At 30.5% G+C, this 26,390-nt stretch overlaps 4 protein-coding genes across 6 annotated transcripts; 2 read left to right on the top strand and 2 right to left on the bottom strand.

Annotated features, from left to right (window-relative positions):
- Nucleotides 1-170: 170 nt before the first annotated feature.
- On the bottom strand, nt 171-3,178 carry LOC108467779 (light-inducible protein CPRF2-like). Its single transcript, XM_017768544.2, has 6 exons — nt 2,733-3,178; nt 1,610-1,706; nt 1,313-1,502; nt 1,102-1,177; nt 886-1,011; nt 171-691 (listed from the first exon to the last, which is right to left on the bottom strand). The coding sequence occupies exons 1-6, from the start codon at nt 3,084-3,086 to the stop codon at nt 293-295; spliced, it is 1,242 nt and encodes a 413-aa protein (XP_017624033.1). The 5' UTR covers nt 3,087-3,178; the 3' UTR covers nt 171-292.
- Nucleotides 3,179-6,416: 3,238 nt separating this feature from the next.
- On the bottom strand, nt 6,417-8,619 carry LOC108467927 (V-type proton ATPase subunit F-like). 3 transcript variants are annotated; one of them, XM_017768753.2, is made up of 5 exons: nt 8,482-8,619; nt 8,191-8,271; nt 8,001-8,082; nt 7,120-7,202; nt 6,417-6,846 (listed from the first exon to the last, which is right to left on the bottom strand). In XM_017768753.2, exons 2-5 carry the CDS (start codon nt 8,251-8,253, stop codon nt 6,682-6,684), a joined length of 393 nt encoding a protein of 130 aa, XP_017624242.1. In that variant the 5' UTR covers nt 8,254-8,271; nt 8,482-8,619; the 3' UTR covers nt 6,417-6,681. The 3 variants fall into 3 exon arrangements, with proteins under 3 accessions (XP_017624242.1, XP_017624243.1, XP_052887479.1); XM_017768754.2 differs by having other exon boundaries at nt 8,191-8,255; nt 8,482-8,617; XM_053031519.1 differs by having other exon boundaries at nt 8,191-8,387; nt 8,482-8,587.
- A 4,955-nt stretch (nt 8,620-13,574) lies between these two features.
- On the top strand, nt 13,575-16,478 carry LOC108470172 (GDP-mannose 3,5-epimerase 2). The gene is made up of 7 exons (XM_017771432.2): nt 13,575-13,724; nt 14,244-14,654; nt 14,756-14,849; nt 14,950-15,079; nt 15,170-15,302; nt 15,662-15,869; nt 16,065-16,478. Exons 1-7 carry the CDS (start codon nt 13,588-13,590, stop codon nt 16,218-16,220), a joined length of 1,269 nt encoding a protein of 422 aa, XP_017626921.2. The 5' UTR covers nt 13,575-13,587; the 3' UTR covers nt 16,221-16,478.
- A 5,478-nt stretch (nt 16,479-21,956) lies between these two features.
- On the top strand, nt 21,957-24,472 carry LOC108467939 (probable aldo-keto reductase 1). The gene is made up of 7 exons (XM_017768769.2): nt 21,957-22,374; nt 22,459-22,623; nt 22,808-23,011; nt 23,123-23,295; nt 23,489-23,576; nt 23,888-24,041; nt 24,163-24,472. Exons 1-7 carry the CDS (start codon nt 22,327-22,329, stop codon nt 24,345-24,347), a joined length of 1,017 nt encoding a protein of 338 aa, XP_017624258.1. The 5' UTR covers nt 21,957-22,326; the 3' UTR covers nt 24,348-24,472.
- The last annotated feature ends 1,918 nt before the right edge of the window (nt 24,473-26,390 follow it).

Raw genomic sequence — 26,390 nt, forward strand, 5'->3', positions numbered from 1 at the left:
TTAATCCAAACTGTAGGAATTAATAAAAAAGGTAAATCCCTTATAATACACAATATCCAGTATAACCGGGGTCAGGTTTTTTCTTGTAATCCCTGAGAGATGCAATGGCAATGGTAACATGGACCACTGTATTGATTAGTCAAATCTTCTCAGCAGTTGACATTAGCTCCTTACTGCATAATTCACCTTGTTTCCAAACATTTAAAACCCACAAATTATTGTACAGTTTGGTCAAATTCTAAGATAATACATTCTTCAGTTTTTAACTCTTCTTTTTATGCATGTGTGTTGACTACTTCTCACCATTTAACTGAGGTTTACAGGAGCTTATGCCCCCGCACATCCGCTTTTGCAGATGCTCCAAGCTAGCCACTCGCTGCATAGAAGGTGTCCGACCGATTTTGTTTCCTGATACTGATGATACTTCTGACTTCGGTTGTATGTTTTCGACTGAAGATATATCCGCAAGCGCGTTATTGGTTCTCAGGTCATGAGTAGATATAGGTTTGTTTGCAGCAGCCTGATATAAGGGATGCTTTGGGCCGTCTTGTACGGAAACAGCAGCTTCGGTAGATGTATCGGAGGGACTTCCATCGAATGATGACATCCCCGCTGTCGATATTTCGGGTGAGGCATGGAACACAGGGCTCAAACCGGTTATTCTTTTGACGGAATCTTCAGCCATTTTCACCTGGAGAATATAAGTAAACAGTTATATCAAGCAGATATCTAAAGTTCCAGTTTTATCATCATATTAAACACTGATAACCAGGATCAGCTTTTAAGCCAAAATTCCGACCAGTTTGAACGTTGCGAGATCAAAATAGGCTCCTTATGCAGCAAGAAACTCAACTTTAAGACCAATAAATCGAAAGACTCATTTACCTTTGCTCTCAATGTTTCAACATCAGCTTTCAGAACTCTATTGTCGACCGCTGATTCATTGTACTTTTGGCTAATGTCAGTAAGACGCTTCAATAAGGTTGCATTTTCGACTCTTAGTTGAGAAACCTACAAATTAAATAATGGATTAGGATTTCTATAGCTTGAAGGGGGTGCGGAAAGACGAAGACGAAAAGGAAACTGAAAAACAAAAGGCACCTGTGTCTCGAGTTCCGTCAAATGAGCCTGCTTTCTTCTTCTAGAGCGCCTAGCGGACTCTCTATTGGAAAGCATCCTAAATCACCCCACCATATGGATCAATCAGTGAAAATAGAACTCAACAAAAATTGTGTTTTGAATGTCAAATGCGAACAAGCATCATTCGATGTGAACCGATCAACAATCTACAAAAAGGGTACGCAACGGTTACCTCCTTACACGTTTTGCATCAGCTGGATCCATGTTCTCCATTGTTTCGTTCTCTCCTTCTACTTCATCATCTTCCGACATCTCTCTTGATGATCCACTTGTGCTTGGCCTCACCTGAGCTCCAATCTTCTTTTGTCCATTAACCACTGAAGGAAATCCCGACTGTGCATTACCGTCCTTATCACCAGCCCCTATATACACAATGAAACACGAATATAAAGCACATCGCCACAACAAAAAACAGTACGAAGAAGAGCTGTAAGTAAGAAATTTCAGTGATGAACCGATAATTTTAAACCTTTAGAAGTAGCTATGGATCCCGATTGGGGAGTATCGGATGCCTGTGATCCGCTGTCAGCTCTAACAGCCGAATCTTGCGGTTTTACAAAAGATGCCTGTTTGATATGCATATAAACATACTAAATCATAAGTTTCAAGAGAGAAAGGGATTTAGATATACTTTTAACTATAGATAAAGTAACAAATATCCGGGCATGGCTACCAAGATACGATCTTAGAAATTAAACATACTCGTATTTAACACAAACTCGGGACCAACACTCACACCCAGATATGAATAATATAGCATAAGAATTTTTACTCCTTTAAAGGAAAAAAAAATTCATTAAAAAGCAACCAAACCAAGTTTATTCCAAAACCCAAATACAAGGGAGAAAGAACATGAGTATCCACTATCCAATAAAAAAATAAAACAAAAAAAAAATACTATTAATAGCATGAATAAGCTTTTCATGATTTATGTTAAGCTTATTCAAGGGAATATTGGTATATGCCTAATAAAGATATTATTTTTGTAATATTTTAATAGTTTTAGACAACCATATTCATATTCATAGCATGTACACATGTAAGAGATATGGATATTATATATCTATAAGAGATATGGATATTATATATCTATAGAATACGAAGATAATACAGATCTCCAGCTAACCAAAATATTTAGTAAATCATGTTAAACCTTTCCATTACCCAGAAAGTCTAACATTAATAATAACAATGATAATGATTTTCTCGGAAAATTAGACCAAAGCTAGACAACCCTAACACACCATAAAAATTCTCAAAGTTTCAGTTTTTAGAACCTATCCAGAATTTTCAATTTATTAAAAGAAAAAAGTCTACTTTTTCATTACCCAGAAGCAAAAAAAAAAAAATGTAATAAAAAGTAAGTCAAAAATCAGATATCCTCAATGGCCTTTAACTTTTTCTCACCAACCAAACATAACCCAGAGAAGAAACAAAAATCCTATGTTTTTCAAAAACAAGAAAAACCATCAGAGATCCAAACTTTTCCTTCCTCACCGTTTATTCACCCCCCTCCCAACTTTTCTAATCATCCAAACACACAAATGACAAAAAAAATATATATATATAAATGAAGAGAGAACAAGACTTACCCTTGACATGGCAACAGCAGCACAAGCCAAGTTAAGCTTGTTCTTAAGAAAAGCTTGGTATTCATCTGAATCTACCAGAACATTGTTATTACCATTACTCTCTAAACACCCATTGTTAAACGACGGCGTCCCATTCTTCTTCTTTAGATCCCCCTCAGTCACTCCTTCATCTTCACCTTCCTTATCAACTTCCTCTCTAATAAACTGCTGAAAAGCCCATTCGGAAGCACTACGGTTCATTTTAGAACCGGACTTGTTATCGTCATCAGCGGAAGCGGAGTTGGTGGTGGCGGAGGAGGAGGAGGACGGCCAGAAGTGGTCGGAGATTTCTTCGACGGAGAAAACTCTATCCATTATGTGTTTGTGTGTTTTGGCGTTGGGGATTTCGCTTTCGTCGTTTTTATATTTTGCTGATTCAGATTCGAGTCATAAAGATTGGGATTTAGAATTTTCTCTTTTTTTTATTAATTTAATTTTATTATTTTTGGTAACATTGAATGTGGGCCCATCGAAATTTACTATATGGATAAGGTGAGAATAAATTTAGGTCCTCCCGTTTGTAGAATTCTTTTGGTGCAACCATTTAATGCTCATTTATATCTATATTCCTAACTCAGTTATAAAAAGATGAAAACATTTTCCAAAGTAATTTGTATCATTTTAAAAATATTTTTATTTTTATATAAAAATAAAATAACATAATTAAATTTAAACATGTCTCTTTAATTTTTATATTCATATTTTATCATTCAACTAAAACTTCAATTACTATTTATTTAATTTTATAAATATATATGTTAAATAATAATATTGCTTTTCATCTACACTATAGATACATCATAATTTAGAGTATATAGAGACAGTAAAAGAGACAGTAAAAGAGAGATTATATGGAATTGATTGAGTTAGTATCACTTATTAATTCGATCTTAATTCTATCGTAAAATTATTAAAATTTATTTTTAAAATCATAAGATTTAAATCCAATATACCATGATTTCTACTATCTCAATTTTACTATTTTATCTCAAATCAATTCATACGGGCTCGCAAAAATCTCATCACCTAAAATAATGATATTACATTCTTACTATAATATAAATATACAATTTAATTTCAATCCAAAAAATTTCCTAACTTCGAACATGTATATATTTATTTTGTTTCATAGGCTTTCAATTTTTTTTATATTATGCAAATTGCTTTAGTTTTTCAAAATTAATATTATTCAATATGTCAAAAATTGACAATTTAAATTACATGTTTTGAATAAATAAATAAATAAATAATAATTATTTTATATATATATATATATATATATAAAGGTTGTTGGGCTCCACAATACAAGGAAAGTGAATAAAAAAAGAATGTTTGCAACGCAAGGCAAGAATAGGATTTGAAAAACACTACTATTGGATAGGAAGGAAGGAATAGACCTCCTTGAGATGCGGCGTTTATTATTTTCTTTTGTGGATAAATATTGTTTTGGGCCCACAATTTGGTGGGGCCCATTTATCCACCTAAAGCTCAAAAAACCCCTCTCTCAAAAAAAAAAAAAGACATCTTTTCCTTTTTAATCCCATAATATTTAAATAAAATATTATTAAAAATTGGAGGCAATAAATATTGTGTTTGTTTAAAGCTTTTTATCTAATTCTCTATAACTAAATTTGTTTAATTATTACCGATTAAGTTTTAGCTTGATAGGCATGGGTATTATTGTCAATGTTAGAGGATATATGTTTAATTGCAATGAAGCACATGATCTTCTTATTTATGTGTTGGAGAGAGAAACAAAAATTGAAACAATAAATTTAAAAGGATTAAATTTCATTTGGTTTATTGATTAGTGCAAATCTAAAATTCTTTTACAGAGATCAAATTTCAATTATAAATTTTGAGATGTCAAATATAAATTTTATCGTGTATTATTTTATGATTTTGTAATATTTTAAGGATTAAATAAAATATCTTTTCATTTTAAAAGGCCAAAGTGTAATTAATTTTCTATATTAATTTATAATTTAATCATTTATAAAAAGTTATAATTACAATTTTTCAATTTTGAAATGTCGGAGAAATTACCTACCCTATTGTATCCACTCTGAACTATAATCTATAAACTCATTAATATTAGAAAATTTAAATCTCTAAAATTAACTCGACTCATGAATAGAGGTGGATCTAAAATTATTTTTATGGTTAAAATTAAATTGTATATTTTTACGATAGAAAAATTCAATTTCACCATTTTAATAGTTTATGTATATTTATAATTTTAAAAGATTAAATTATTTTATATTTTTAGGTAAGCTAAAATGCAATACTAATTTAAAATTAAATAAATTATAAAAAAATTAAATGAAAAATTTTCTATTTCAGAAGAGTGAATCCTGCCGATACACCCATGGACATATTTATATTTTCAAAAGATTTTAGTAAAATATATTATTTGGAAAACAAAACAAACATGTTGGGCCTATAAAGGTATGTTAGTGGGTGTTGGTGTTTTCCATTAAAAAAGATGGGAAATGTGGTGAGTAAAACTTTAATCGAAAGATTTCCCTTCGCAATTTTGAAGGGGCAACCAACCTTTTATCATTTTTTTTGTTTTTGCAATGAATGGTTATATTGGTCCAAGTACTTTTTAGTCCTTATCAATCTTCAACTTTTAATTCCAATCAATATATATATGATTAAAGTTTTAATAATTATTTAATTTTGAATATCTCAAATATATAAAAAAGAAATCTAATAATTAATATTTATAATAATTTAAAATAAAATCAATGGCATGTATCAATTAAACTGAAAATAGATAATTTATTCAATTCGATTAATCCATTTACAACAATTTAACCGTTAAAATATTAACTGGACCAAATTTAGTTTTTCCATTAAAACCCAGTTCATTAAATCAAGAGTAAGCTTTCAAAATAGTTATTTTATTTCTCTCATGTTACATGACACGTTAAATATCATTTCAAATAAAATTTTTAAGTTAAGTTATACAATTAATCCCTATATATATATTTTTATTTTAAAATTTAATTTTTTTCTTTTACTAATATTACTCTTGTCACACGACCAAGAGTACTAATGTTTAATATTTGGATATAGTGTGATTGAACTCTTATTTTTTTTTAAATAGAATAAAATATAATTCGGTCATAATAGTGCTACTTATGCCAGTTTATGCCCTTTTTTGTTAAGGGCTATTTTATAATTAAACAAACCATGATTACCCTTGAGCTTATCTGTTAAACAATAATTAATCATTTTAGTTATCAGAATTGACTTGTCTCCAACTCAATATAAGGTCATGTTTATCTCTCATGTTACTCCAACTCTTCCTATTCAGACATAAATATAAGAATATGATTTTTCAATATATATACAGTAACGGTACTCATAAGATACCCTAAACTCTAAACCCTAAATCCTGATAACATACAATCCATTAATATAGTACTTTCCGAGCATAACTATAACCCTAAGGGCTAAGAGTACGATCGACACGGATATGTTATCTTTGGATATGTTATCTTTATACCGAGTAAGTGTCGAATACGAATGTCAAACATGGGTGCTTTAAGAAAAATAAAGCCTGCGGAATATTTAGCATGAGATTTGCGGCTTCAAGAAATCATAAAATTAACAACCAAGCACAATATGAGCTACAACTAGAACAAAGAATGGGCTTCAATAGGAATATGAAAGAACAATCAGCTTCTTCTGGGATTTTGGCACTCAATAAGTACAAGAAACACAAGAGGTAAATAAACACTTAAACAACAAGATAACTCGAGCTGCATGAGTGGAAAAGATCAATCACAGCGAAAGTACAGTCATGATGGTGTATGATGATATGCCGGAGCATTTGGAGATTCATTGATTGTGCTATTACTATAATGGGGATTTGATTAAGCATACCGGTGGGACATCATCATTAACGCCTTCCAGACGCAACTGATTCAGCAGAAAAGAGATATTTCACACGGGAGAGAACAGAATCATGAGCAGGATCATAAGGATGATCTTTGGAAGGGATTTCCAGAATTGCAGGAACCGGCTTATTGTAGCTATCAACTAGAAACCTTATCATGTTTGCAACCTAATAAAGTGGAACAAGTGTTAACTCGCTGAAATGATGACAGCTTTGGAGTAAACCTGAAAATAGCAATGCATGCCGGAATGAAAAAATACTAGCACATAAGACAGCTTATAGTTTAACAAGCCACTATCAAACTTCTTCTCGATTACCATTTCACTACAGCTAAGCAGGTGACTTTCCATGATTCAAAGAAGCATGGCATTGAGATTTGAGACTACAATAATGAGATCATGCAAGACGAGTTTTCAACCAAAATATGTGGCAATAACTTACATATTGACTGATCAAAATAATTGCAATATCCTCCCTTGTGGTGTAGTCTTTGAATGTATCTTCAATTGCTTTCACTGTTGTTTCTGAGTCGAAATATCAAATTATTAGCTTTAAGAATCAAGGCAGATAGAAGTCATATATTAAAAGCTTTGAACATAAATACGACAATAGGATGAGCATTCGCAGCATTGTGAAATATAAATGGTAGGTCCACCATCTAACATTCTTCATTACGAAACCATACTTTTCTGGAACACTTCAAAGTAAGCATCCTCTGTTTGAAAATTGCAATTACTGTGAAAAGGATTCACTAATCTGAAAAACTAATAAGCCATAAAGGTAACAACTCGAAGCCAAACGCAATATCCGGCACTCATCCTGGGCATTCCGTTATACTCAAGAATGCATATCAAGCTAAAAAACACCCCTTTGTGAGTTATGAAAAGGGTAAGACAACACCTGACAACGTAAACTTCATGGAAGCTTTGTGATCAATTCGATTCCACAGAAAACAATTTAACTAGTAGGAGTTTTCTTGGCTTATGATGATTAATGATCGAAATGTGAATGCTCAACCTATGTTATTATGACTATTCATTTTCCCTTAAGTGCTCGGGTCAAAATACTCAGTCCAACTCATTCAAATATCGACATAGGATAAGATACTCCAAATATATATATATAAAAAAAACCCTTATCTAGCATTCAGCATAGATCCCTTCATCATTCAACTTCGACCGTGAAGTACCAAAATCTAACTCCTACTTAGCTCTAGTCAGCTAATAGAGTAATTATAAACATTGCAAGGGATCATAAAAAAAACAATTGAGAAAATTCAATAAAATTGTAAGAAAAAAAAAACTTTAAACCAAAATTCATACTTGAATCAACGATTAGATAGTTTGTTTTTCTCCTTAAATCCACATTTCCAACTCCAGCCATCAAAAATCCAGTTACTGTATCCTACACCATATATTAAAAAATAAAAAATAAAAAATAAAAAATAAAATAAATAACAAAATTATGCTAAAATAATACAAAATTTTGAATTAATTTCCGTTTATGATTTACCTCATCAGCAATCATGGCAATTAGTGCTGAATTGCTTGTCGGAATTTGAGCTCTTCCCGCCATTTCTTGAGTAAAAAAAATCTATTAATCACCGAACGTATTTTTTTAGTGGCTGCCGTTCAATTCTACGAGCTAGATTTGTTAAACAAAGGCCAAAGATTTTTTTTTTTTCCTCAATTTCCTACTGCTCGATCTTTCTGAGAATCCAATATTTCCTAAATAAATCTGGTACTATAAACGATTCATAATAAAGAAAACTTTAAAAAACAAACAAAAGTTTAAAGATCAAACCTTTTTCCAGAGCTTCGTCGGATCCACGAGGAAGAGAGAGAAAACTTAATTTCTTTTATTTGATCGAAACTCTGACACCACTTTTTCTTGGAATTAATTTGGGCTTAAAACTAAGCCCTAAAATGAACTTTCTTGGGCTTTTTGGTGACAGTCTAATGCTGAAATGACTGTTAAATTTAGATAAATTATTAGGATTAATTGCATCAACGTCCTTAAACTATGATATTAATTAGTTCTGAAACTTCAAAATATTCTAATTGAGATATTAAAGTATCAATATCATATAAGTCAAGTTATTCTGTTAGCGTAGTCTCTGACTTAGACATTTAATTCTAGCTCGGATTTGATGTGGGGCTTATGTAAAATATGTAGATTAAATTTTGAACACATTTATATATATTGTACATAGATAATTTGTATCTATCATGTTAAAAACCAAAAAATCAAGTTAAATTTTAAAGTAAACTACACCCAAGGTTATTAAACTGCTAGTAATTACTCAACTTCAAAAAGTTACAAAATGTCATTGAATTGTTTGAACATTTTCGTTTAAAGTTATTGAATTGTTCAAAAGTTTTTATTTAAGACATTGGACTATTATTTTTTTTAAGTCCGACTAGCAAGCTCTAAGTGACGATTCAAGGATCGTATAGTGGATCAATACCCATTGACAAGTAGGACCTACCTTAGATTCAAATCGATCTAATAGTTAGTTTCAGAGATTGGAGAAGAAAGCTGTTTGGATTTTATTTCATAGATTCGTGATGTTGAAAGTCGTTTAATGAAAAAAATGAACTGTAGAAGAGAAGGGGAATGAGTAATTCCAATTGGTGCAAACCATGCAAATAGAGAAGGTTATACAATAACGATTTTAACAACTTAGTGGCTTAAATGAAAACTTTTGAATAGTTTAGTGACCATTTTGTAACTTTTTGAAGTTGAGTGACCAAAACTTAAATTTACTAATAGTTTGATGACATTAGGTGTAGTTTACCTAAAATTTTAAAGGATTATTTTCCTTTTCTTAACATGGCTAGTGTTTAAATTTTGATCTACATGTTTTAGGGTTTAGGGTTTAGTGACCATTTTGTAACTTTTTGAAGTTGAGTGACCAAAACTTAAATTTACTAATAGTTTGATGACATTAGGTGTCGTTTACCTAAAATTTTAAAGGATTATTTTCCTTTTCTTAACATGGCTAGTGTTTAAATTTTGATCTACATGTTTTAAGTATGCTTAATGTGATATTAGAATGAGCATTTAAGTTTTGTTTGGAAACAAATCAATTATGAAAATGAAGTGTTTGCTACATTAACTTTTAGTGATGCTTGATACATTAGTGACACTGGTGAATTTTTTAAAAAAAGTTGTGATTTTAAGTATTAAATGTAGGAAAAATGCATTAAGGCATTAAATGCAGAGAAAAAGCTATTGTTTGGTGTGGGAACCACAAATCAATTTATTATTTTTATTATTATCACATTTTCAATATTTTCTTTTTTTATCAAAATTTTTTTAAAAATTTACTGGTGTAGTTAATGTGTCAAGCGGCACCACAATTTTTCTTTTGTCATTTTTTTAAAGTTCATTAGTATCACCAATGTGTCAGTGACACTCAAAATTACTGTATCAAATATCTCATATTCGTAATTAATTTATTCACCATCCGATTTTTATAATTAATTAAAATTTTAATATTATTTTTATAAAAAAGGCATTTTATTGTATATGTCCAAAACAATTACCTTATTACCGTACAAATATGTACTCTTTCTCTCTATCACACTCTCCCTCACACACAAACATATTAACACATAAAACATGTAAAAATAAGTATTTTATTATTATTATTATTATTCAATATTTCTGTTTTTCTTTGGAAAATAAGTATTCCCTTTTTTGTTTTTTTTTAATATTTGTGCCTTAAAATTTCAATATTATTATTCTTGTCTTTGGGTAAAAAAAAAAACAAAAAGTCATAATTTCCTAGTAATTTCCTTGAGTCTGAAAACCGAACAAAGGTTCCACCTTCTGGGAATTTTCCTCCCATCCAACCCTTTGCCAACAATTTCTCATAACTTTATATGTCATGTGCTGATATCATGTACGTGCTGCAATTATGCTTATACTATTAGTTTGATAGCTTATATTATAATACAAATTATTGATATAAAAGAAGTCTTGTCATTTAATATTTTTATTATATCTTTTACCAACATTATTAAAATTGCTAATAAAATATTTAAACTTGAAAAAGAAAGAACCCCCATTAAAAAAAAAAAGTGGTAAAAATATCATAAAACAATAATTGAAAAAGGACTACACAACAAAGAGAGATATCCTTGAAAATGAAGTGGGACTAATTCAAGTAATTCAACCCAATCATTGTACGTTCCTTTGAAATTTTTATTTCATTTCATTCGTCATTTTATTACCAAACAATCAGATAACCTAATTTGTGACATCATATTCTTGTATGTCTCACTCTTCCTAAGAAATTTCCTAACTTTATATAATATTAGACATCATAATTCACATGTTTTTATTAGGTTGAGGTAAGAAGTAGGTATGAGTAATTTAATTTTTGTCTGTTTCTAAAGTAATTAAAGATAATTAATTATAGTGTTAATATCTTTCATTAATTGTATATATTTTTCTGTTTTAGCCTTAATTCAAAAATTCAACCTTAATATTTTGTACAAATATTGTGGGATAAATTTGTTAAATTAGAACCAAATTGAGAATATGTAAACTTTAAGAGCTAAATTTATTATTATACCAATAAAAATATACAATTAATGGAGAATGTTGTTCATTTTTAAATTGATATGGGATTAAATTGTTTTGATTTTTCTATAAGGGACTAGTTTGCTAAATTTCAAACTTGTGAGGGATTGGAGAGGTTTTCTATTGATAAAATTATAACATTTTGAAAAGTTTCAAAGTGAGAATTCTTAATTAAAAAATTATTATATTTTCAAATACTAGTTTATTTATAAATACTAATTTCTTACATGCACAAATTAATTATATGTATTAATTAAAATATAGTTTATTTTAATTTAATACTAGAAAATTAAAAGAATTGATGCCAAATAAAAAGATTGAAAGTAAGAACATAGAATAAGATATAATAAAAACAAAAAAATAAAAATAATTTTATCCAATAGACATTTATAAATATTTTTAGAATTTTTCAAAATTCAAAATTTAAATATCTAATTATCTTAAATTTAAATTGAATTATAACGATAATTTTTAAAAATCTAATGATAACAAATTTAAATATTAAGATAAATAATATTTATATTTATGATAATATTATTTCCTTTTATGGTAAATTTTTATATTTTGTTTTCTTACATAAAATTCACTTAAAATTTTAAATTTTATTTATTTAAAATTATTAAAAAATAATTGTTCATATGTTATCCACATCAACTTTGATTCTTATAATATATATGATTATGTATTTCAAATTTCCCATTTTAATTAATTCTCAAAAATTGTGTAAAAATTTCAAAAGGCTTTTTTGGATTAGCTCCAATAAGATTAAAAAAATTGTATAATAATAAATTTAACTCTTAAATTTTACATATTATATCAATTTAGTTATAATTTTAAAATATTAATTCTCAAATTTTACAAATATTCTCAAATTGATCCTAATTCTAAAAATTCAAAAAATATAAAAATACATAAATATTTTAATTATATATAAATTAAAAAATATTTTCAAGAAAATATAATAAGAAATATAAGATTTTATCAACGATTGGTGATTGATTACCGAGGAGGACTAAGAATGAGATCAGGAGTGAGATGGATCCTGTAACATATGCACAACGTCTTGATTTGATTGACCTGTCTTCTTCCATTATTAGCTCTTCTAAATCCTCAATCGTTAAAACAATCTCCAATAAAACCAGCTTCTTCAAGCTCCCATGTCAGACTACAACTATCAAAATTCCCAGCAAAATTATGCATTAGTTTCGTAACCAAATAATGAACATTGTAATCCAGATCTAATGGTTCCACCACTTGTATCTCACAATTCAAATTTCCAATCAATCGATAGTAGCCTAGATTCAGTGATGTAGACGGTTACATAAAACTTGATTCAATTCGAAAAAGTCGAAAAATATTTTAAATTTTAAGTTAATTTAATTGAATTGTTCGAGTCAACTCGAATAAATATTATGAGTTTTAAGTTTGAATTGAATTGAATTTTACAATTCGAATAATTCAAAAAATTTAAATAACATATTGATGTAAATATCCTTTTGTTCCCAAACAAATTTAAAAATGAGCAAATTGGTATCTTTTTAATAAAATTACAAAAGAGTTTTCAAAATAATTTTCAAAATTTATTTATTTTTAAAAAGTACAATAAATTTTTTAAAAATTCTAAATAATATATAAAGAAAGTTAAAATTTTAAAATGTTATAAAATTATAATTTGGAGGACTGAATAACATAATTAATTATTCAAGTTTATCATACTAAAGTATTTTAGTTTTTTATTATTTTGCTTTGAAAAAGTTATAAAATATATATGGTTACGCTACCATAGAATTAGTTATCTTGTAATAATATTTTAGTTTGATATGTTTAATTTATTAATTTAACTCGATTCAGTTCGACTTAAATTTCATTTCATTTGATTTGATTTAAAAATTTCAAATTGAATTAAAATATAATTAAATAAGACTTATTTACTCAATTAACTCAAAAAAATTTACTTAATTCGATAGACCGTTGAACCCTACATTCTATCATCTACATTCATCAATGTCAACAATACTACCAATTACAATATTCAATAGGCTGCTAAAGTATAAAATTCCAAAGGAATCAACTCGTAAATTTAAAATTATTATTTTAAAATAATTTTAAATTTATTATTATATTTTTACAAATAAATTTGTTTTGATATTATGGTTGAAATAAAAAACTTTCAAACTTTGTTTTTCAATTCTTATCTTAAATTTGCTAAATGTTATCTCTTACATCAATTTCTCTCTCCAAATCTTTTCATTTGAATTGGAGATAAAATAGTAAAAAAAGAAAAACTAGAGACTAAAAATAAGCAGTAAAAAAACATTAATGGCCTTTGTCTCTATATATATAGGAGACCGTCACAGGCTTCACAATCCATTCCCCTCCTATCTCCTGTCTCTGTTTTGCTTCCATTTCTTTCTTCAATTATCTTTTCTCTTCAAAGATTTCAACTCTTTTCTCAGGTAAATATCTCTGCTGGTTTTTCCTTGCTTTCTCCCCTCTAAAATACTCTGTTTTTGCTTTGTTATGAGTTTAATATTATTTGGTTTCTCAATGCTTCTTTTCATTATTTATGGGTGAACTTTTTCTGGGTTTGTTTTAAATTTCGTGTTTGTTTACCCTTTACTTCTCATTTTTGGATTCTCTACCCCTATGCTTAGAGGTTCAGGATTTTGTTTTTATGGTGCTTTAGTTACTGCTATTAGTGAACAAAATTTTGGGTTCATAAAGATTTGCTTTGCAAGATTTTCTTTTTTAAAATTTGGTGGATTTAAGTTATCTGTTTCTTTGATTTTTGTTCTGAATTAGGATATTTTTTGGTGAATTATATGGATGATAATGTAAATTTTTTCAGCTAATTTGGATTTACTAGATAAAGTAGTATATATATATAGATAGATAGATAGATACATGAAAGCTTGAATTTTTATATTTATTTTGTACTATATAAGTTGCGTAAATTTTCAATTGAGCATATGCAGAATGGGAAGTACTGATGGGACCAGCTATGGTGCTTACACCTATGATGCCCTGGAGAGGGAGCCTTACTGGCCATCCGAGAAACTCCGAATTTCCATCACCGGTGCTGGTGGCTTCATCGCTTCGCACATCGCTCGACGTCTGAAGAGCGAAGGACATTACATCATTGCTTCTGATTGGAAGAAGAATGAGCACATGACAGAAGATATGTTCTGTCACGAATTCCATCTTGTTGATCTTCGAGTGATGGAAAATTGCTTGAAGGTTACCAATGGAGTGGATCATGTTTTCAACCTTGCCGCTGATATGGGTGGCATGGGCTTCATCCAGTCCAACCACTCTGTCATTATGTACAACAACACAATGATCAGTTTCAACATGCTCGAGGCTGCTCGAATCAGTGGAGTTAAGAGGTTTGTTTGGATTGGTACATCGTATCATATGATTGCCTTACATTCATTGCAATTCCACTAAGTTTACAGTTTGTTTAAACTCAATATTTTGGTATGTTTAGGTTTTTTTACGCCTCCAGTGCTTGTATCTATCCTGAATTTAAGCAATTGGAAACTAATGTGAGCTTGAAAGAATCCGATGCCTGGCCTGCTGAGGTTTGTGACTCAAATTCATTAAATACTATCCGGTAATCTTATGTTCTATTAGTTAATCCAATATAACTACTGATTGTCGTGTTTTAAACCTTGGTTTTAGCCACAAGATGCTTACGGCTTGGAGAAGCTTGCAACAGAGGAGTTGTGCAAGCATTACACCAAAGACTTTGGAATTGAATGTCGCATTGGAAGGTTCCACAACATTTACGGCCCTTTTGGAACTTGGAAAGGTAAACCCTTAGTTTTGATGAGTGCTTATGTATTTTTTTCGATTTTGGAACTTACTAATTTTTTTTCTTTTCTTGTATCAACCTTAATAGGTGGAAGGGAGAAGGCTCCAGCTGCCTTTTGCAGAAAGGCTATTACTTCCATTGACAAGTTTGAGATGTGGGGAGATGGTCTTCAGACTCGATCTTTCACTTTCATTGATGAATGTGTTGAAGGTGTACTTAGGTAAGTTTTTGGGCAATTTTCAAAGCTCCTCCTGCTGAAACTCATTTTACACAACAAATTTGAAGAGAAAAAAATAAAGGGCTTGCTTTTAGTAAATGTTAAATCTGCATGGATTTGGCTTATAATATAAACATTTGAGGAATCAAATAGGGCATATTTTCTGGTTGCATAGTTTGCTATGCTAGTTGAGTATGCAATTTGGGAAATTATGATTTTGGTGATTAGAATTTAAATTGTATACTGTATTTTATGCTTTAGAAGAAAAACTTTTAGATACTTGTTTCGGCATTTACTAGCCGCTTGATTTCAGTTTGAGATTTGCTAATATTAATCAATCTTTCTCTATATTATGCATTCAGATTGACAAAGTCCGATTTCCGTGAGCCTGTGAACATTGGAAGTGATGAGATGGTTAGCATGAACGAGATGGCGGAGATTGTGCTTAGCTTTGAAGATAAAAAGCTTCCGATCCACCATATCCCTGGTCCAGAGGGTGTCCGTGGTCGTAATTCAGACAATACATTGATCAAAGAAAAACTTGGTTGGGCCCCTACAATGAGGTTGAAGGTAACTGAATTATATTATCCCCACACGATTTTCCCAGTTTAAAAAGATTTTTATGACCTCTGGTTTTGGAAAATGGTTTTGCTCCATTGCCTGTAGAGTAAAAAAGTCTGAAGTCATTGCTTTTGGCCGGTTATTACCTAGTTTCATTCAGTTCCTGATTCACTTGTGACGCATCTGATTTTACTGTTTTTATAGGATGGGCTGAGAATTACATATTTCTGGATCAAGGAACAGATTGAGAAAGAGAAGGCTCAAGGCATTGATCTATCTGTTTATGGATCATCTAAGGTGGTAGGAACCCAAGCACCGGTCCAGCTCGGGTCACTTCGTGCTGCTGACGGCAAAGAATGAAGTAAACTTGCTTTGGAACCAAGTTTTATTATGATATAGCTATGCTAATGGCATTGAATCCAAAAAGTATCAACCAATATCAGTTTAAGATTATTTATTTTGTCGTATTTAGTTTGTGCACTATGATCTTTGTCCAAGGGGAAGCTTTTATGTTTCCACTCTATCCAAAATAGCTTGCTGTTGTAAGTTGATATGCTTAGGCTTTCATAGCCTTTATATAATAAAATTTCTTTCTGCATTTGAGTATTGGATTCATAATGACTTTGTTTCTCAGTCCTTTATGTGCTTCATTGGGTTATATGATTGTTTGTTCGAACTCTTCGATTTTCTAATGCACCCATGTTCAACATCCGTGTCGCGGACTTTTGCCCTTTTGGGTCCCTATCTGGGGCTGAAATTTAATGATATGATTTGATGGGTCTTAATTCTTAGATGGGGAGAGCTGATATAGCTCTTATTTGCATCATCTATCTGAATCCGTGGTTCAGAAATGGCAGAGGATAATAGCTGAGGTGGCAAAATTGAAAGGGCTAAAAGTTCACGGGGTTTATCTGGTTTACGTGGTAGCATAGCAGCTCCAATGTAAATCTAAAACCTTCTTTGTTCCAACGTGGTTTTTCATTAAAAAGGCAGAAAATGACAGAATATTCAGCAATTGGCAATAGGTTTCAGCCCCAAAATTTGTGCGGGCAAAACATCAAACGGGCATCAAGCTCAACCTTTGCTGTCATAGGAAAAAAGATGCTAGCTTGCCAGTGATTTACAAATCAATATGCAAGCATTCATCATTCATTCCGACTAGGATGATGGATCTTTTTATAGAATTTCGATGAGACGAATCACTCCGAAAAAGGGTAACATAATGCATCCATGCAAAGGAACCATTACGAGAGTTTCTTTAGATACTTGGTTATGGTGAAAAATCTTAATTGACTATAAGCACTTCTGATGTGCTGCGGGGTGGTATCACTGATTCGTTGGGCAACCCCCGCATGGATGCATGCTTGCCACTGATTTATTGTATTGTGGATTAAAAATAATGGAGTTATTCACAGTGTTCTAGTCTTCAGGTTCCTCCTTAATGATAATTTCCTTTTGACTTATTCTTGGGAATATTGATTATTATTGGGAATATTGATACTAGTTTCAAATATCTTGAATTTTCTTACCTACTTCTTAAAAAGTCTTACTAATACTAAAGTTCTCAGTAAGCAAGGCAACCTACTTCTGAAGATCTTCAATGGTAACATTCTGAAGTCTTACATATTTCTCATTTACTTGAAAAACAATGTTTCTAACTCCCTTTGCTCTACCACATTTGGTGTAATGACCTAATTTTCGTTTGTGTCAAAAAATTAGTTCGAAGTTGATTTAAATGAAGTTGAAGTACCTGAAAATTAGAATCGAATGCTTATGTGTCGAATATGGAATGTTATGCTCAGATTGTTAAGTGGGATTAGATTAGATAAATTGCTAATTATCGTATAGAGACTATATCATGGAATGAATAAAATAGAAGAAATTGATTAAAAGAAATTAAAAGGGCTCAATATGTAATTTTATTAAGGACTTTAGAGTAATTAAATCATTTATAATTCATGTTGATGTTAAGTGCAAATTATATCATCATTTTCTACCATCGTTTAATTAATCATTAAATTAGTGAGTTAACTAAGTTAAAAAAATCATGTTAATTATACATGTAAATATGAAGGAAAGTGGGATGAAAGAGAAAGCTTATTTGTCTTCCTCATCAAATCGGTTAAGATAACAAAAGAAAAGTAAAAGAAAAACTTTCTAAGCTTTCATCATTGCCATAAGCTTGAAGGCCGACGACATAGGACCTTCACGCGACAAAAGAAAAGTGAAATATGTAGACAAATGACCTATTTTTCCCGTGTGCTTTCATAATTCGATTTCAATATATATATATTTACATAATTCAATAACCGGATAGAAATTCAAAGGAATGTTAATATCGACGTGACCAAGAGATACATATATTCTTTCTTGTTTGATATGATTGAGGTAAGATAAGTAAATATATCGTATATGTGACTACTTGAGATGTTAATTGGATATGTATTTGTTTGTTATGTGTTACTATTGGAAATAAGTCTATAATAATTTATAATGGAAAAATGTCCTATTAACATTGTTAGATAGAGTTATGAGTATAGTTAACATGCCATAGGATCCAATTTTGATAGGTGGGAGATTCAGCGGTATGCACGTACTATATTGTGATAGTTCTCTAATACCTTAGGGGTCAAGAATGTGTCACCATCTTAAATACCTTAAGGGCACAAACGTATTCTGGTGTGGTTGGTGGGATTGTTGGATTTGTGTCTGATTAGCACTTCTATACATATACTGTTGTGTTGGTGGATCGATTCAAGCATACGTCTTTGAATCTGATTTTGTTAATAGAGATTAAAATGTAAAAATTGTATGCTAAGTATAAGTATTATTTAAATGTGACTAGAAGATATAATTTTGGTGTGAGTAAATAGATACAAACACCCTGAGGGTGCATCAAAACTTCGATATGTAAATGCAAGCATTACATTGATATGGATATGATTATATGATATGTAACTATGAAATACTTTGGGAGGTGTAATGGTTTAGTTGAATATATGTTTATATGAATTATAGATCATGAAATAAAGCTTGATTATATATAAATTCACATTACTTAGCATGTTATTCGATTATTACTACATTTGTTTACTAATTTCAAATTATGTTAGTACTATTGTGTATATATTACTTAGCGTCTGATTTTGTTTGTTTTCATATGCGGTCTTAAATGAATACTAAAGTAGATCATAAGTCAGTAAGCATCCAACTTAGAAGCTCAACTCGGAAGTCAAGTTGTGCCTATTTTGTATGTATATACGTGCGAGTACCTAGGTTGGCCTTGTGACTTCACGTTTATTTTAATGTTTTTAGCATATTTTGGTAGCTTGATTTATAATATTTTGGGAGATGAATTTCAATTCTTGATTAGTAGATAATTATGTATGATTATATGTGTTTGATTATGTTATTTACCTTGTTGGATAGTGATGCATTGAATGCAATGACTAGATGATGTTTAAATATGTTTCATATGTTAAGTGCATGTGTTTGAGTTGAGGCAGAGTTTAGGCATATTTTGGTTGAGGTTTGAATGCATTTGAAATGTACATTTTAAGTTAATTTAACTTAGAGTTTGAGAACTCCAAGAACAAATTCTACTACATGGTGTATTGCTTTAGCTTAGGTTTCGAGATAAAGTGACCTTTCTATTTGTCTTGAGACAATGACACATCGAATTTAAAATGATTTTTTTTATTCCAAGTTTCGAGACATGAATCTCTTGTCTTGAGATAGCCAAACATCAAAGGTAAATTAAGAAAACAATGCAGGTTAGTCTCGAGACCTGAAGGCCTTTGTCTTGATACATAGACCCTTATGTCTTGAAACATTGCAACATCAGAGCAAAATTATCTAAAATAATAATAAACTTATTTCGAGACATAGAGTTACTTGTGTCGGAGCAAAATTATCTAGAATAATTCACCATCTCAAATGTGATCTAGACTCGAAATTTGTGCTAGTCGTGTTGTTGTTAGGGTTTTACCTCCTCTTATAATTCATGAATTTTTTTTAAAAAAATTAACTTAATTATAAAATTAAACCCAAAATATATTGCTTTCCTAGTTAAATACTTATTTTTGGGGTAAATACAAAAATGCCACTTTTGTTTACCTCAAATTACATTTTAGTCACTTATGTTTGAAATGTTATGTTTTACTTATGTTATTGTTTTATTACGAAGTGGTCACTCTCTTGTTAAACTCCGTTGGCTCCCTAACGATTGTCTTACGTGGCAGTCCAAATTGATTTAAATATAGACTTGGATGTCCTACATGGAAATCCAAATTAAGTTTATTTAATTAAAAACATATTTTCATTCCAACAACTGGACATCTAAGTTGGCATTTAAAACCCATTTGGATTGCCATATAAAAGCGCTATTAGGGAGATAATAGAGTTTAATGGTAGAGTTACCACTTTGTAATAAAACGATAACGTGAGTGATTAAAACATAACATTTCAAACATAAGTGACTAAAATGTAACTCAAACAAATAAAACTAATTATTTTTAATGTTTACTTTTTTATTTATTTATTTATTTATCAAAAGTGCTATACAACTCATGTCTCATTCTTATTAACTGGTAATATATTTTGAGGCAAATAAGATAAAATTGACCGTTTATATATCATTTTAACCAAAAAAAACTTTAAATATTTAAATGGAAAAATAGTTATAATTTAAGCCAAAAACGTGCTTCAACCAATCAAAAATATATAAGGATAGGATATGATGGAAGAAAAATTACATAAACATGCAGCGATTATTGTAAATCATTACTATTTCAGAATGTAAAACCATGAGCACCAAATAATTCACTACTTTTTCTCATATCATATTTTTAATATTCAAACATAATTATGAAAACTTATGAAAATGCTTTAAGCAATGTATCAACATCAAACATATATATAAATATTTTTTTCACATTAAGATAAACCTATAAAACCTGTAATTTTAATAGAATTTCCTCCTTAACTCAATTTAATTCAATTTTAAAACGCTAGGATTGATAACTTTTTCACAGTTGATTGAGAATGAGATATATGAAATGATATATGACCATATTTGCTCAAAAATTATTCCCTTTACTACATGGCACATGCTTACTAAAAATTAGTCCCTTTGTCACATGTATCTATTTTTAAATATTTATATACTCTTAATTTATTTTCAATTTAATTGTGTAAAATGATTTCTTATGCAACTTTATATTAACTGAAACATGCAACTTGACAAATTTATTCAGAGTGTGATATAATTATCACTAATTTACATACTAAGAACATGGTATAATTATCACAAAGAATATAGTTTATAATTATATTGATACACTATTAATATTTATCAATTTCCACAAGGTTAATATTTGCAAATAAGAAACTTAAGAAATTTGTTTATTTAAAATTTCAAAAATATTCACTAATTAATTTCCATAATGGAAGTTTTAATTCCTTGAAATAGTGTTTTATTTCAATAATTTCATCCAATAAAGACTAAAGTATTATAAATAAATACACAATAAAATGTGTCACACCCTTATTTGTCATTTTACACATATCAACTTTCAACTATCAACTAAGTTTTACTGAACAATTTTAAATAAACAATTAATAGAATCAGTTAATCAAACCAGCCACTACAATCAACAATCAGTTATCCGTCAATTACAACCAAGGCAACATTTGACAATCAATATCAAAATCCTTGACTTTCTAGAAAAAAAATTATTTAGAGAGTTAAAATGTGCTTATAGTTTCTGTACTTTTTAAAATTAAAATTTAGTCCCTGTACTTGTATTTTTACGAATTTAGTCATTTTACGAATAATTCAAATCTAATTGTTAATTTTTTTGTTAAATTTGTTGTTATGACATTTTGAAATAATAATAATAAAAGGCCTTACTAGCCATGTAATTAAAAAAATGTTATAACTAATCTGAATTTAACAAAAAAAATATTAACAGTTGAACTTGAATTTTAAAATCTAAAAAATAGAGGGACTAAATTCTTAAAAATACAAGTAGAGAGACTAAATTCCTAATTTTTAAAAAATACAGAATTTTAACCCTCTAAATAATTTTTTTTTAGAAAGCCGGGATTTTGGTATTGGTTGCAGGAGATCTTTTTTTTCTTTCTTTCTAAATGATGACTTCGAAAAAAAAGCAATATGGAAACGAAACAGCCGTTTTATTGGGACGTTGGTTGATGAATAGCACACGCCATGATCTATAGCTCTTTTGACAAAAACTTCGCCCAGTTTTTTTCAAATACTTAAATGGTTCTTCAATTCTAGAAGTCAAAAACAAATAATTAAATATGAGATGACATAGTTAATGACGTAAGCAGGATCGGGATGAAGGCCTCAAATTTTTCTACATATTTAACGGTATGTTTGGAGTTGTTCAATAATCACAGAAGCCTTTGTTTGTAGAACAGAAAGAACAAGCAAGAAAAAAAGATGGCAATTCAGATTCCTAGAGTGAAACTGGGATCTCAAGGATTTGAGGTTTCAGATTTTGTTTCTTCCTAGTTATATTAGTTAAGAAAATGCCTTTTCATTGAAGGTAAAATCCATTGTTTTTGGTTGCAGGTTTCAAAGCTGGGATTTGGGTGTATGGGTCTTTCAGATCACTACGGGTCAGTGTCAGATGAAGTTGGCATAGCTATCATTAAGCATGCATTCGAAAGAGGGATCACTCACTTTGATACAGCTGAGTTGTATGGACCCAAAACTAACGAAATTCTGGTTGGAAAGGTAACGTCCTTTGTTTGATCAACACTTCAAGTTGAATTACATTGAGCTGTGAGGGATTCTTTCATTTTCACAATGTCCCATACATTTGTGTCAATTACATGCTCGAAGATATTCGTGAGAGATGGCGTTTTTTAGTTTATGAAATAGATATGATTTGAAGGAATCTGGGGAACATTTTTTGCAGGCATTGAAGCATCTGCCACGAGAGAAGGTACAATTGGCTACAAAATTCGGCGTTGAGAGCATGGGTGCAGGTGGTCCGGTTATCAATGGCACTCCTGAATTTGTTCGTTCTTCTCTTGAGGCTAGCCTTCAACGCCTTGACGTGGATTACATTGATCTTTACTATATTATCAGAGTTGACACCAATACTCCTATAGAGGATACCGTAAGCATTGCTGCATTAAAACCCCTACTTTATCTTTCTTTAACACAAATACGATTTTATTTTGTTTTTGGGAAAATTAAGCATAATTTATATTTATTTCGTGTACGATAGATGGAAGAACTGAAGAAGTTGGTGGAAGAGGGAAAAATAAAGTACATTGGTATATCTGAAGCTAGCCCCGAAACTATAAGGAGGGCACACGCTGTTCATCCCCTTACTGCCGTACAAATCGAGTGGTCGCTCTGGACTCGTGATGTTGAGGAAGAAATAATTCCCCTTTGCAGGTTTATTCTTCTATCTTTAATCATCGTTAGAATATACGTTTGGAGGGTTATAGAAATACCCTTTTGTTGATTTATTTCAAAATTAAAATGTTGATCAAGTACTGTTAAGACTCAAAAAACTCAAGCTATCAACAGTTTTAACTCCTTCAACTGCTATGAGATTATGCATGCTTAGATGTGTTCATCAATGCAGGGAACTTGGGATTGGGATTGTTCCATATAGTCCCCTTGGTCGTGGTTTCTTTGCCGGTAAAGCAAAGGGAGATATTAGTAGTTTTCTGGTATGGCAACTTACTTTATATGGCTTTAGTTTATACATAACCTATGTTATATGGTCTCGGAAATAAGTGTTGGATACCGATATGTGTGTCCAACATGAGTATATTCATTTTTTTCTAGGTTCCATTTTCATTTATTTGAAAGATGTTATCTTTGTCTTTATATCCGAATATGCGTCAAAGACATGTTGGATATGAATATTTAAAGAGTTTGGATAATATAGGACCTTAATATTTTATAGTAACATGCTTCTAAGTTGTAAAAAAGAAAAAACAGATTGATTGACTAATTACAAACATTTACTTTTTTTAAGGGACTGTTTCCTAGGTTTCAAGGAGAAAACTTGGAGAAAAATAGGATCCTATATTCGAAAGTAGAGAAGTTGGCTGAAAAGTATGGATGTACACCGGCACAACTTGCACTTTCCTGGGTTCTTCATCAAGGAGATGATGTTGCCCCTATTCCTGGTAAGTCACATTCAATCACTTTCAACTTGGATTCCGAGGTGATCCAATTTATATATATATATATTGTTTGCATTAAGATTTAAGACCAAAGCTTTTGACACTTGGTTTTCACTTCTTACAGGAACAACCAAGATAAAAAATCTAGATAGCAACATTGAATCAGTGAAAGTAAAGCTGACAAAAGAAGATTTGAAAGAAATTTCAGATGTGATCCCAATCCATGAGGTTGCAGGTGGTAGTTATCCTGATGCTTTAAAGAAATTCTCTTGGAAATATGGCAATACACCACCAAAGAAGAGCGCCTAGGTTTTAAAACAAAGTTTCATGAGTTACTAAAGCTTTGGAAATTGCTGTTGTAAGTTGATATGCTTAGGCTTTCATAGCCTTTATATAATAAAATTTCTTTCTGCATTTGAGTATTGGATTCATAATGACTTTGTTTCTCAGTACTTTATGTGCTTCATTGGGTTATATGATTGTTTGTTCGAACTCTTCGATTTTCTAATGCACCCATGTTCAACATCCATGTCGCGGACCATATCTATACATGTGTATATTAGGTACTTTTTGCCCTTTTGGGTCCCTATCTGGGGCTGAAATTTAGTGGTATGATTTGATGGGTCTTAATTCTTAGATGGGGAGAGCTGATATAGCTCTTATTTGCATCAACTATCTGAATCCGTGGTTCAGAAATGGCAGAGGATAATAGCTGAGGTGGCAAAATTGAAAGGGCTAAAAGTTCACAGGGTTTATCTGGTTTACGTGGTAGCATAGCAGCTCCAATGTAAATCTAAAACCTTCTTTGTTCCAACTTGGTTTTTCATTAAAAAGGCTGAAAATGACAGAATATTCAGCAATTGGCAATAGGTTTCAGCCCCAAAATTTGTGCGGGTAAAACATCAAACGGGCATCAACCTCAACCTTTGCTGTCATAGGAAAAAAGATGCTAGCTTGCCAGTGATTTACAAATCAATATGCAATCATTCATCATTCATTCCGATTAGGATGATGGATCTTTTTATAGAATTTCGATGAGACAAATCACTCCGAAAAAGGTTAACATAAAGCATCCATGCAAAGGAACCATTACGAGAGTTTCTTTAGATGCTTGGTTATGGTGAAAAATCTTAATTGACTATAAGCACTTCTGATGTGCTGCCGGTTGGTATCACTGATTCGTTGGGCAACCCCCGCATGGATGCATGCTTGCCACTGATTTGTATAACAACATACAATCATCCACCATTCATTACGGTTAGAATATTGGTTTTTGCAGTGTTTCGCTGTGACCAATCAATGCTAGGAAACTGAAGGGAAGTATCGAAATGCAATAGATATGACCAATTGACACCACTAGTGAATCATCTAAAATCAAATCAATCCAAGGCAAAAGATTCCAACATTAGAAGATCTTGACGATAATCTTAAAACCGGATCATAAAAACACCCAGAAAGTTAAAAACTTGTTTACAATAATCTTAATGATAAAGTAATTGTTTACCTTAACTAATTAGTAATAGCGTGAGAAAGAGGGTCACATTTTTTTTTCGGTGTATTGGAGTATAACTGAAGACCATGATGTTAAATAAATTAATAAATAATAAAGCTATTGTGGTAAGTTTTGGAAGTAGTTGGCCAGCAGGTTAATATTGCGTCATTTACATAATTTGTCTTATTTGTTGTTATGCTTAATCAATATATTTTGATGATTTACTTGTTTTTTTTAAAGATTTTGTGAAGCTAATTTCGTGTTTATTATTAGCGAATAGATTGAATCAAACAAGATTATTTTTTAAGAATTTTTATGTAATTTATTTACCTTATATATTGAGATATGTAACCCAAGAAGATATGGACATATGCTATGGACATATGCTAACCCATATTTGAAGATCTATCTTATGGAGTAACAAATCTTTGAAGATTAGTTTGGACTAGATCGAACAATCAAATCTCTTGAAATATGAAGGTTTGATTGGGACCGCATTGAAGACATATCATTAAGGATTCTACTTTATATTGGACTTTATTGATATATTATATCTTGGTTTATGTATGAAATATGGCGAGCATCTATCTATTCATTGAAAAACATATTTGTGAATGTAATTGAGAGTAAACAAGTTTTGTTTATAGTCTAAATTCTTAGTGGAGGATTTAGAGGTGAGTGTTTTAGTCTTTAGGGATAAAGGTGAGAACTCTATGCTTGAGGAGTGATAGAGTGTGATTCACTTGTTGTATTGTGGATTAAAAATAATGGAGTTATTCACAGTGTTCTAGTCTTCAGGTTCCTCCTTAATGATAATTTCCTTTTGACTTATTCTTGGGAATATTGATTATTATTGGGAA

This window comes from Gossypium arboreum, chromosome 8 (assembly GCF_025698485.1).
Source record: "Gossypium arboreum isolate Shixiya-1 chromosome 8, ASM2569848v2, whole genome shotgun sequence".
Lineage (NCBI taxonomy): Eukaryota > Viridiplantae > Streptophyta > Magnoliopsida > Malvales > Malvaceae > Gossypium > Gossypium arboreum.

What these genes read in the sequence shown, in the direction of transcription:
- LOC108467779 (XM_017768544.2), bottom strand. Translation starts at nt 3,086, where the DNA reads ATGGATAGAGTTTTCTCCGTCGAAGAAATCTCCGACCACTTCTGGCCG. An exon ending in CTGCTGTTGCCATGTCAAGG is followed by an intron (nt 1,707 to 2,732) that starts GTAAGTCTTGTT and finishes CATATCAAACAG; the next exon opens with GCATCTTTTGTAAAACCGCA. An exon ending in GATGCAAAACGTGTAAGGAG is followed by an intron (nt 1,178 to 1,312) that starts GTAACCGTTGCG and finishes GGGGTGATTTAG; the next exon opens with GATGCTTTCCAATAGAGAGT.
- LOC108470172 (XM_017771432.2), top strand. Translation starts at nt 13,588, where the DNA reads ATGGCCTTTGTCTCTATATATATAGGAGACCGTCACAGGCTTCACAAT. An exon ending in CGAATCAGTGGAGTTAAGAG is followed by an intron (nt 14,655 to 14,755) that starts GTTTGTTTGGAT and finishes TGGTATGTTTAG; the next exon opens with GTTTTTTTACGCCTCCAGTG. An exon ending in CCCCTACAATGAGGTTGAAG is followed by an intron (nt 15,870 to 16,064) that starts GTAACTGAATTA and finishes CTGTTTTTATAG; the next exon opens with GATGGGCTGAGAATTACATA.
- LOC108467927 (XM_017768753.2), bottom strand. Translation starts at nt 8,253, where the DNA reads ATGGCGGGAAGAGCTCAAATTCCGACAAGCAATTCAGCACTAATTGCC. An exon ending in TTGCCATGATTGCTGATGAG is followed by an intron (nt 8,083 to 8,190) that starts GTAAATCATAAA and finishes TATATGGTGTAG; the next exon opens with GATACAGTAACTGGATTTTT. An exon ending in CTATCTAATCGTTGATTCAA is followed by an intron (nt 7,203 to 8,000) that starts GTATGAATTTTG and finishes ATTTCGACTCAG; the next exon opens with AAACAACAGTGAAAGCAATT.
- LOC108467939 (XM_017768769.2), top strand. Translation starts at nt 22,327, where the DNA reads ATGGCAATTCAGATTCCTAGAGTGAAACTGGGATCTCAAGGATTTGAG. An exon ending in ATACTCCTATAGAGGATACC is followed by an intron (nt 23,012 to 23,122) that starts GTAAGCATTGCT and finishes CGTGTACGATAG; the next exon opens with ATGGAAGAACTGAAGAAGTT. An exon ending in GAGATATTAGTAGTTTTCTG is followed by an intron (nt 23,577 to 23,887) that starts GTATGGCAACTT and finishes ACTTTTTTTAAG; the next exon opens with GGACTGTTTCCTAGGTTTCA.